General features: G+C 41.9%; 1 protein-coding gene across 5 annotated transcripts in view; it reads right to left on the reverse strand.

Annotated features, from left to right (window-relative positions):
• Nucleotides 1-12,531, reverse strand: part of RSRC1 (arginine and serine rich coiled-coil 1) — a 115,631-nt gene that overhangs the window by 83,214 nt on the left and 19,886 nt on the right. For all 5 annotated transcript variants that reach the window (XM_085232953.1, XM_019619202.3, XM_019619204.3 and 2 more), the window contains exon 4: nucleotides 3,840-4,010. In XM_085232953.1, coding sequence (XP_085089079.1) covers nucleotides 3,840-4,010 — 171 coding nt within the window. The remainder of the gene's footprint in view (nucleotides 1-3,839; nucleotides 4,011-12,531) is intronic.

A 12,531-nucleotide genomic window follows, 5' to 3' on the forward strand; every position in this document is an offset into this window, starting at 1 on the left:
TTCCAAGCGTGATACACCTCTCTCAACCCCATCACTTTTCGTTTTTAGCCAAGTACTGTCTGATGCTGCACATGAGCTTCCCAACCTAAACTCAAAGCAGCTGTTACCACAGTCTCCCCACGATGGCTGAACAAATAGCATATCCATTAAAACATTTCAGACTGTAAGAACAAAAGAGTTCAGCTGGTTTGCTCTGAGGGTAACAAAGCCGAACTCCAAAAAAGAGCTGACACTCACCCAGCCTGCACAAAGTTCAGTGCTCACCCTTATTTACTGAGTGCCCACTGAAACAGAGCACAGGAGGGACGACAACTGGTTTACAGTGGCAGATTTTCTTCTGCTCTGGAAATCTGCCCAAATTTTTCCTGTGAAGACAAGACTCGCTTTGGAAAAACCTAAGGTTGCCCTGATTTAAAAATAAAAGCCACAAGCCCTTCCCCTCCCATGCCTACAAACATATACAATAAAGTGCTGAAAACAAGGTTATAATTAGCATTTACACGAGCCATGAACAAAGAAGAACATTTTCTCCATAATTAGTGCAAAACCGACATTTTGACCCTCTACTTTAGAGAAACAATCAAGTCTCAAATATATGGCTGCTTAAACTGGATAATGAAGTGTCGAGAAGCCCAAGAACAAAGGAAAAAAATCTGTTTAGTGATTTCATCTCACGTATAAGGTAAGAAAGCACACAGCACAGTGACAGAGACGTGCAAACATCCCAGTGTCCACAGAATGTGAAAGTAGAGGGACTACCGGAGGGGGAATGGCTGTTCGTAAGGGTGGGTAGTGACAGGACAAGGGGAATGGTTTTAAACTCAGACAGGGGAGGTTTAGGTTGGATATTAGAAGGAATTTTTTCACTCAGAGGGTGGTGAGGCACTGGAACAGGTTGCCCAAGGAGGCTGTGGATGCCCCATCCCTGCAGGCATTCGAGGCCAGGCTGGATGTGGCTCTGGGCAGCCTGGGCTGCTGGTTGGTGACCTGCACACAGCAGGGGGTTGGAACTGATGAGCGCTGTGGGCCTTTGCAACCCAGGCCATTCTATGATACTTCCTGAAACCAGGTTTCTTCAATCACAACAAGCATCTTCGGAAACATTCAGATGTAAAAGACCTTCATAATATTTAAAGCAGCTATTTTTCCAGTCAGTACATTCCAAACACACATGAATTTAAATTGGAAACTATATCTGGTTCCTTTACACGGAGTACCTGCAGGAATCTATTCCAAATACAGAGGCCTATTTTTCCCCTCTAAAAAGAGTCCCCAGCTGCTGGAGTTTCTAGAAAAGCCCAAGTGAGCAGTCTTACAGAGCAGAATGTTGTACTGTTTGCTCGTCTGCCCCAGCAGTGTGTCAGCAGGGTGAGCAGGGAGCTCCCAGGCCAGGCAGCCAGGTGTGGTGCTGCAGGGAGCAGCAGCAGTCACAGGATCTGGTGAGACAGCCCCACAGGAGAGCTATATTAAGAGTCCTAATTCTAGCCATACCCACAAGGGGACATCTGACACCACTGCAAGACAAAAAACCTTAAATTATAACATATGCCCACAAAACAAAACAAAACAAACACAGAGGAAAGCCAACTCACTACCTTCAGCTAACCAGAGCCAACTGCAGGACAGGTGAGCTTCCCCAGCCAAGGAGGTCATCTCCTTCCAACACTTGTCAGCCACAAAGAAAATAAACACATGAATAAATGAGAAAGAAGAAATCTCAGAGCTTGGGAAGCTTGAGAAAGTCTCCTACAAAAAACAGAACTGTAATATTTCTGCAGTAATTGCAAATAGCAATTGACTCACAGAGCTCTGCGTTCTCTGTTTCTAAATATGTTGCTTTGCAAAACCTTTAAATGCGATGCTGATACCATCTAAATCTTCAGAATGACAAATAACTCAAGGAAAAAAGCTCCTCAGATCCATATTGTCTGGATAGATACGCTTTGATCACTATTTGATTAAATTGAAACACACACCCCTTCCTCTCACCCCACCCCCAAAAAGTTTATTAAGTATAGATCATATCAATGTCATCTCAGGTACATTTCAACTTGTAGCCTAATAATGCTCTGAGCAAGAAATCCCTATACAAAGCCCACTGGCCTGTCCCTGGACTCAGAGGAAGATGGTCTGATGTCATGTAACGTTGCTATCAACTGCTCGTACTCTGTGTCCTTGCTACCCTGGACACATCCCAAACAAGGCATTTTGTATTCAAATGCAGCGTAAGCAATTTTCTAAGTTATCAAAACACAAAGGTAAATTGTTTGCTTCCAACAAAATCGAGGCACTTCTGAGTTCTTCCTACTGTTATCTGATATTGATCCTTGCAATAAAAGGACCAAGTCAGGCAGTATGTTAATAAAGCTCTGCAATATATTGCAGCATGATTTAAGACGTGCTTCCACATAAAGTCCAGAAACCTCTCACACACCAAATGTAGTTGCGCTCAGTATGGATTCCTTCTCCATTCACAGCCCTAGAACCTGCTTCATTAAAAAGCAATTTTGGATGCAACATCCAGGCTTCTCTTCAAGTCCTCCAGAAGTACCAAACACATTCAGACTCCAGGTAAACGGGTAACAAGCTTCAGACACACTGTAAATATCTCAGATATTTATTCACGACGTTTACACTGAATCCTACTGACTGCTGACAATAACTGCAAAAGTAACTGATGAATGACAAAGTCACAGAGGGGTTTGAGTCAGAAAGGACCTTAAATCCCCCCAGCCCCACTCCTCTCATGGGCAGGGACACCCCCACGGCCCCAGTCCCCAGCACTGCAGCAATAGGGCACCCCACAGGGGCAGCAGTGCTAGGGCATCACTGCCTCTGAGAGAATACCCCCATGTGGTGCAGTAAAATTAGGAAAGTAACCCTTGAAATGCATGGAAGACACCATCTTTGAAGTTCCCAGCAGTGTATGTACTATAAATAAGAATAAAAATGTGCAGATAACTAATTTACACGAATACTTTACAATAACATAACCCAGAGCAATTATATGTGAGGGACTAAATAACCAGCATTGCCACACTGTAAAACCAAACAGATACATGCAAGCTGTCCCCATGAATGCTGGCAGAAGGTGCTGTTGTAGAAATTCCCTTTTAGTGCTAGTGGGAAAGCACCAAAGAGAGGTTCAAGAAGGAGGTTCAATATACCAGCCTTCCATCTTAAAGCTAATCGCATAAATAGAGAAAAGATAAACATTCCACTAAAAGTTGTAGGAGATTGAGATGTATAACACAGAGGTAATTACATAAACTGCCTTCTCTGAAATCTGAGAAAACAAGATTAACAATCTAAGTCATTTCAAGTGAAAATTATGTTGACAGCATGTTTTGAAAGGCAGTCCATCATTCAACCATAGTGAGTATATACACTGAAACTATACTTGGAGCTACAAATGAAGCCCAACAGAAATTTCTGTCAACACACAAGCGTCGGGGTGGGGGGTGGGGAGGGGGGGAACCCACCATGCAGTGAAAAGCACTTTTTCCACAGGAAATAATCATCATCCTCCAGTACTCTTCATTTTTTAACTTATGATTAGAATGCATCAGAAAAGGAGTTATACTAATCTATTGAAGAAAAGCTACTAAGCATATTTGCAAAGCAAGGGGAAAAAGAATTGTAAATTAAACTGTTATTTTGTTTAAATCAATGCCACATTCCAGAATTTTAAAATACTAAGAATTACACGTTTCAAAGATTTTCCAATAACTTCCATCATTTTTATGTAAATAGCACATATTTTACAAAATAAACTGAGGAAGACAGCACAAACCATTCCCCGTTTTTATCAGGGCTGCATTATTTGTCATTTCACTTACCCCAGCTTCGTGCCACTCATCTCCTTCTCTTTGCCTTTGCCTTTCTCTTTCACTTTTTCCTTCTCTCTGCCTTTACGCCGCTCTCTTTCACGAGACCCACTGTGAGTCCTCCTATGACTGGATCTTTCACTGCTCCGACTGTAAGAACGCTGTCGAGGTCTTGAGCGCGATCTACACAGAATCCACAATATCAGAATTTAGCAATAGCACATTTCTGGGACTCTCTGCACGTTAGATTTGTTATCTTGGCCAACTATTTGGAACACACATTCAAATCATTTAGTGCTTTAGATCTTTCAGTAAAACCCTGCCAATTTCTCAAAAGCGAATAAGAAAGCATTGTTTCTACTCTAAAGGAGGAATGTAAAATAAATTAAATCACAACAGACAGTACTCATGCATGAACAAACAATTAGGTCTTAACAGTGCAGTCTTTAGGGTTGTTGGAGAAAAAAAGATGAAAAACAGTGAATTTCTACACAATAATCAACTTATCTTAGCAAATAATCAAAGAAGTTACGGATGCTAATAAGTGCTTGTACTTACATATTAAATACTTTATTACTAATACCAATGTTCCAACAAAAGCAAAAACAGGAGTGGCATTTACAGTTCCCCAGCTTTAGCCTTCTGCTGATATACACACACTTCTTAATATCAAATCTAAGTCTGAAACACATTCTGCAGAGCAACCCTGCAAGTCCAGCACAGCAGGGAAGTGCATACAGGTGCAGGGGTTTGTGCACACACAGTCCTCTGTTCTGGACCTCAAGTTCTCGAGTGGCTCCAGGATCCCCTGCGCTCAATCACCTTACCCATTCCTCTGTAACCAACCTGCACCATTACTGATAAACTTAAATGAAAAAAGATAAAGTACTATTAGGATACAGGTAGAGACAGTTAAGTCCAAGAGAACCTTTCATGATTCCCAATTTTCTAATTTATAATTTATCATCAGTCAATACATCTCTGCTGACATGAGCAGCTAAATACAGTGCACATTTAGGAGAGCAGCAACACAAGTTCCCACTAGTTCCCAGTACAACACCAATCCCATAAAGGTTCTGATGGCACCTCATTGAAAAGTTTCATTAAGTATCAAGAGGGCTGTGGGAGAGAGGAGGGCATTTCATAAACCTGGATGAGAATTATTTAGCACCTTTCGGACTCCAAAGGCCTTTAAAAGCAAAATCACATACAAGAGATCACTCAATTTTAAAAGCAACAACTGTTTAATAAAACTCAACAATAGAGTAAGCAAAAGAAAATACTACCTCCAGATGAAGCTATAAATCAAACTGAGGAAGAATGCTGTTATTGAGTCTGGAATGTGTCCAGCACGCTGGGGTTAACGTACCTAGCCTTGCCATCATGCCTTTCAGACTAGCACCAGGGGTCAGAACCTCTGGTTTAGGTTTCATTCAGCAGATGGCATCCCTCGCAACACTATATCTTCTATTATTGGTCACAGTATTAGCACTTATACAATAGATCAAATTACCACTTAAGTAAGTGGGATATTTCCCATCTCAGGACGGATTTTTTATTATGTCATCACAAATTCCAGAATTCTGTTTGCTCATCTAAGTAAAACAAACAGCAGATACAATTCACATGCAGAAAAACACCTCTTAGAAATTAGAAATAGGTTTGTCACACTGAATTTGTAAACGTAGATTTGCACTGAGCGCTTCCAGCAGCACTGACAAACAGATGAACGTTTTCTTTACAGAATCTGTCCCTGTTCTCTCATTTACAGTCTTCTGTATCCATAAAATTCATTAACCTAGAGTGATTAATAGTCATTCTTTATGCTTTGAGTATTGCAGTTACAAAAGATAGCAGGTCTACTTCGTGTTCCCTGTCCCAGCCACGCAGGGAGGGAGGTGTAAGACTATCAGTGGGATGCTACCATGAAAGTCTTAACAAAAATGTTATGTTCCACAGAGGCCATCCCTGCAGGACACACCAGCTTGGTCAGTCCCCAACTTAATCCTGACTGTGGTGTCCCCAGTGTAGCACATATGTAATGGGAAACATTACCGAGCTGATGCAGTGTATGCTGCTGCTGCACCAGAAAACACCTGCAGAGCCTCTCCTACGCGCTGTCTTCCAGGAGCTGAGATGGACCCTGTGTTCATCAGCACGGAGGGGGCAGCCAAGGGAACTCCATAACAAAATTCAGATCAAAAGAGCTGTAAGCAAAACAACGCATCGTACTGCTTCGAGCAGCTGGGTACCCAGCACTGCACCCTCCAGAGAGGCCAGGTTCAGCCCCAGCACCCAGCAAAGCTCCGCTCACCCACACAGCTCCATCCCACCACGCTTTGCACAACACAGCCGTCTTTCTGCCTTGCATTAAGAGCCCCAAATCCTACAACATTTGCCCTAGGAAAGCTTCATGCAAACTTCTAGGCCCTGTAATAAGTCCAAAACACTCAATAAGCTCATAGCAGCGGAAAGCAATTTCATAAAGTGAAAATTTGAGCACGCTCAGGTTGCTACTCGGTGCCTAACAAGTTGCAGCACTTTTCCATTTGCAGCATGAACGAATTCACCTGCACGCTGCTATGAACTAATACTGCAATATCCTGCAGAAAGGGAAGGCAAGCTGTAACTTCACGGCACAGAGCTACACGTCACCTGCGCCAAGATGCCCTACGTACACAAGCAGAAAGTCTGCAGATCAAGAGGAAAATGAAAATCTCTATTCTTATTGCTATTGATTTTTTTTTTTTAATAATCCCAATTATTAAAGTTGGAAAATGTTCGAATTACAAAACTATGGGAAGATTTAAATAAAAAAAAGGTGGGAAGTAGGCTGGCAGCACAGCCCCTCCCCCAGCACCCAGAACACCCACCCGCCATGCCAAAGGTTAAGTCATTTAGGCAAGTTCAAAGATCTTCAAAGGGCTCTTAGATCCAGATAAGCCCATATGTTACCAAAATTCTGTGAAAAGCTATTACTTTCCAATCTGCTTTTCATGTCTAACTTGCAGAACACACAGATGCTTGGCATCACGCGGTATCCCAAAATTCTCACACCAGATAATCAAGGCTCGCCAATAACTTCCCTATCTCAAATCCTACCAAACGTCTTTATTCCATCAACACTTAGTCCACTTGTAAAAATTGAAAGTATCCATAAAAGCCCATTCTGTTACTGCACAATAAGTGTTAATTTGCTAATTTCTTCACAGGTAATCAATTAAAATGTAAAATATTGGATAAAATTAGTTGCACTAAATTTAACAGCTGCTCCGTGAGCATAATTAGTTTCACAAGGGCCATATGTATTCCGAACAGAGACAGAGTTGAAACAAATAAGCAGATTTTAAAACAAGTTTGAGGAAATCTGCATTTAATTAGCAGGTGGGCACTACAACTGCATAATGTTTTTATACATTTATATTTATGAAGTGACAGAAGATCTAAAGGCTTTTTAAAATGGCGTTTATTGTTTGAATGGGAACTGTTTTGCTGCATGCTAAAGTGATTTAAATCCTTATAGCTCCGCTTTGAAAAAATCATAAATGGTGAAAGAAAACATGTGGAAAACTGTAAAACTAGAAAGAATTTGCGACAAAAAGCAGATACACATACCATAACCAAAAGGAAACTACACTTAATTAAATGTACACTACATCTGGAATATCAGCCTAATAAAACGTGAAACTATTAATTTTCATTGTTCTAAAGGAAATGAGGTCAGTGTCGTTTAGTATTTCCCCAATTATATTGCACTAAAGCATTGAGCTGTATCTTATAGCTACAATCTAATCTTTGCAAAACACTACGATCTGAAAGCAGCCACCGAAGCAGGCTTCTTCAATAGAGGAATTAGAATGCAAATGCAGGAAAGCTGAAATAAAGAAAAAAAAGCATTCCTGCACTGCAAGTAGGGCTTTTTTTTTTTTTTTTTTTTTTTTGGAGGGAGGGGGAAGGAACAAAAACAATTTTCCTGGCAAATAACAAACACAGCTCCAAAGTTTCTGAGATGCCAAGTGCTTTGCTGGGACTCTTTTTCCATCAGCTGGCACAACTCTTACCAGCTTATCAGTAGCTCAATAACCACAAACAAAGCCCAACAAATTCACGCCTTTTTAAGACTTTAGCAATATATCACAAGTCTGGAAAGAACAATGGAACAACTGCATTGCATCATGCCTGGATTGTCACACTGCTAAAAAAGACAGCACAAACACGGCTCACTGCAGCAGAATGACATGTTCTCTTACAAAGCATGTCGAGGGAAGTTTTCCTCTTGAACTAAAAGCCACAAACACACAGCACAGGTTCTTGAGGAACGTACAACAGTTTCAAGCATCGCCTGCAGTTGCTCAAAGTGTGGAAGTTAATAACAATTCATTTTTAATTTGAACATGGATACCACTACAGAGCCCGTCTTATTTTGTTTGCAATTTAAAAAGGCGTTTAAGGAAGTTAAATATGGACAACACGCTACTGATAACGTATAGCATAATATGGCTTATATATTGCTGAAGTGAATGAAAGATGAAAACATGCACAAGCAGGGGGTCAGCTTTTAAGTCTGCCATGAGACTGGTGCTAAGAGGAAAGAGACATTTGCTTCAAGGCAGCTGTTTAGGCAATCGGTAAGAGAAAATAGAGGTATTAAAGATAGTAACAACATCATCCACTGTGCTGGAGACAGGCAAGATGAAATATAAGCAGCAACAGAGAATCAAGAACACAGTTGGCAGAATGGGGAAAATGGATTCACCAGATCCAGGCATCAACTTACCTCAGTAATAAACAGTTCTCCACCCATAAATCACGTTAATTACATAATTAAACATTTGAGGAAATTACACTCAAGCTTCCAGTAAACTGTAATTAAAAACAAACAAACAAAGCAGTTACTGAAATCTTGGCATGAGGAGCACATAAATGCAGCAGGACAGCAGAACAGGCAGAAAAGACACTGCTGCTGGGTTTGGTTATTCTCAAGCCACCCCTTTGTTACCAGCCCCGTCCTTCTGACTGCACCTCCTGGGCTCCTGCACTCAGCCCCAAAGGAAAGCAGAATGTGCTCCCTGCCACGACCCCTGGCCACCCAGAGATGCAGCACCAACACTGGCTGTGCACCTCGAGGTCGATGTGTGCCCACCGCACCGCAGAGGTGTTGGGAAACCTACAGGGCATCCGCAACCACATGGAGAAAAAGTTAACTTCGTGGGTCTTTCTGGAGCCATCGAGCTTTTCTGTCAGCAGTCAATGGCTCGGGCTTACTTCTTGTGTGCTTTGGACAAAATTCCTTGCTGAGGGAGAAGAGGGGAAAGCTGAGCACAGCCTTTCCGACACTGAGAGTGCACCAGCTTTCCAATGGAAAGCTACAAGCAGAAAGCAGACTTCACTGAGTGCCACCTGGAAAACCAGAAATATAAAGCAGAGATTAAACATCAGCTACGCAAGCAGTAGTTCTTGTTGGGGTGATGCTACAGACCCCTAACAAAGCCAGTGACACCAGCCTGCACGCCACTGGAACTGGATCCCTCCACGAGCAGCTCGGGGAGGAGCACACTTTCCTGTGGATACACGTGCTATCTGCTCGAGCAGGCCAGACACACACTGAACATGTGGAAGCACATAAACCAACGGCAGCACTGCTGGCTGCACGGTATTTCTGCATCCCACACAAAATGACTTACGCTATTTTTCACCAGGCTTCTTACGCAGAGGCAGGGCTATGGGAGCAGCTGTGGCCAAGGGACGTGTAATGAAGTGTGCTGCTGAGGATATGGGGAGGGAGAACAGCTGTGTGAACAGCTCCCACGGATCTACTGGAGCTGCAAAGTGTTCCACTCCATTAGCCATACAGGAAGGGATTCCCTCCCTGCACAGGTCTGTAAACGCCAGCAACACAACCACTCCAAGGAGCTGAGCATCCTCATCTCCCATCAGAGAAAACACGTTCCTGACTCATTCCCCTTACTTATCTCTCAGAAGACTCGAAACCAACTCTCTTTGCTGAGATTCCACCTCTAATTAGGAAACTCAGTTGAAGAACACAGCCATTTTTTCCACAGTGAGTTTCTCTTGCACAGAGGATGCCTCAAACCAGGACTTCTTTTTTTAACCCCATAATCACATCACCATGACTGAACAGAAAAACTGCTCATGACTGAACATGAAAACCTATCATTTCTAATAGCCTTTGGGTAATAAAACAATTAAGAAGTGGGAGGTAACACACTGCCCTGGCTATTAAATAAAATCAACTAAGAAATCCCTCACCTCCCCCCACTGAGTGCCCATCCTTCCCCATTCAAAGCGGTCTGAAAGTTCTACACCTCAAGTGCATAAAAACACACACCTACAAAAATAGCAGTTGTATATGAACTATATATAAACTTCCATGGAAAAGCAAAATTGAGCTCGATAAGATGTATTCCGCTAATCAGTTAGCCAAAAATAAAAGCACCACGAATTGGTTGAGAACACCCAGGTCATCTTCAGTCTGTGCAAGTGCATAAGGGCTGCTCACCCTGCAGGCGAGGCAAAATGAACACAGCTGTCAGTCTGCCACACAGAGATAGGAGCAAGGAGCACTCCTTGCTGCTCTCACCCATTCCAGAACTGCCACTACTGAGGCTGCAGATAAAGTTCCTCCCCAGCAGGACTGGGCAATCTGAAGAAATGCATGCTTTTTCTTTTTCTTTTTTTTTTTTTAATAGATATTCTTTAAAAGACACGTATGGAGAAACTTGAATTCTATATGGATTAGTAAGACAACATTCCATCAGCAAGTAAACCCATCACACTTGGTAATTAATTAATTCAGTGCACACAGATGCACTTGGACTATTCTCAATACAGCTGGAATAGATTGTAAGGAAGGAGGGCCCGGTTCCTCCCAGGACTCCCCTGAAGTGCACTGAGTTCTTTGTTCCTCCATCACGCAGGCGTTAGTGACTGCCTCTGCCACGACACGAAGATCTGGTTGGACTGCAAAGCGACAAAAATAGCTCAAATTCATTTTCCAGATGGAATCCCCATCCAGGTAATTATTCGTTATAAGTTGACCGACGCCCCCGATATTGTGTTAAAGAGTGAAGGAATGTAACGAAGGATGACTTGTTCACTTTCCTGGTGCCCCTGGGAAGCCCAAATTAGTTACAGGTAAGTTCAACTCTTCTGCCTTTGACAAGACCACTATTTCATTTCTTGTGATTGTAAAACATCTGAGCTCGAGGCCTCGATCGTGGCTTGAGCTTGAAGATATTTATGTAATAAATATGTATCCTAATAGCCAAGCAGATATGAGACAGCTGGATGAAATCACCTCAGCAGATGCCTGAAATTAGCCGACACAGTGGGACGCCAACAGTGAACAACCACAACCATGAAGGCTGGGTGCCCACGGTCCCCAGCCACCACCAGGCAAAGCCACTGTGCTGCACACAGCTCAGGCAGTGCAAGCTCTTTCTTTACCTCACTGACAACCAGGCACTAAAGGTTAAATTTTGTGAGCTGTAAAAAAATATGTATATACATATGTAATTTTTAAAATGGAGATATTTCACCTATCCTTTACCATATAAAGCTACATTAAACGTAAGATTTTTAAAATACCATCCTTTTTTCCTCAAAATTGAGTATACTTTAATTTCATTAATATACCTAATGAAAGTGGCCATCATTTTACTATAGGATCAGATCTCCAGAAATTAATTCATAAAAAGGCTTTAAAAGCTCCTGAAGCAGGAGAAAAAGCAATAACACGTTATCCCACATTGGCAAAATGTTTTACAAACACTACATCAACAGTTCCTATGTGTCATGAGTACTTTTTCAATCCATACACATGCAAAGATTATTTCCTAATTTAAGTGCATGTTAAATGCATCTTGCACCGGTACTTTGCATTTAACAAACACAGGGTGGATGCAGGAGAGCACACTTTTGTCTTCATTTAGCATTCTCCTTTTTGCAGAGCACGGCGTATTTGCTGGAGGCTGATGAACAACACACAGCTGAGAGGTACTTAGTGGAGGTCATCACCAATAACCCTGTTGTGTCCTCCCCAAGCCCCGGCTCTAATGACTAATTAAGTCCAAGAAAGGAAAAAAAAACCCTCAAAAATGCCACATATTATTCCAAAGAAAAAGTGTTTTCATCATAGAAGCTTCAACTGTTACAAAACAGAAATAGAACAATGTATCAAAGGGTGAGAAAACAAAATCTGAATAGCTTATTAAAATTCATAAAGTCATCAGAAGTAATGAAACTACTTGATTATTACATCTCAAAAAAGTATTAACGACTCTTCTGTCCAACTGATGATACCAACCACAAGCTACTTGCAATCAACATTGGTTACCAAGCTCTGGTTTAAGGATTGTAAGATTGGTATGTCTTCTATCAGCTTATTCTAAGATAGGTTCTGAAATAAGGGCCAGCCTTCTTTGTATTATTTAGGGAATGATCCCTAACTCAGGCTCTGCCAAGGCTGCCAGCAGAATGCCCAGGGCTTGCCCACTTTGCTGGCAGACCAGCAGCACTTCTACTTCCAACGCTTCTTTCAGAGCTGGGCTGGAAATTTATATTTGCATCAATTGTTTGTGTTCATCTACTTACTCAAAAAATACTAAGTTTTTCTCTTCTTTAGTACAGTAGGAGAGCCAGAGGTCCCAGATGCATTCTCAAAGCTCTCATTAGAAGAGAAACA

The sequence above is a fragment of the Meleagris gallopavo genome, chromosome 11, assembly GCF_905368555.1.
Source record: "Meleagris gallopavo chromosome 11, MGAL_WU_HG_1.1, whole genome shotgun sequence".
NCBI classification, from domain to species: domain Eukaryota; kingdom Metazoa; phylum Chordata; class Aves; order Galliformes; family Phasianidae; genus Meleagris; species Meleagris gallopavo.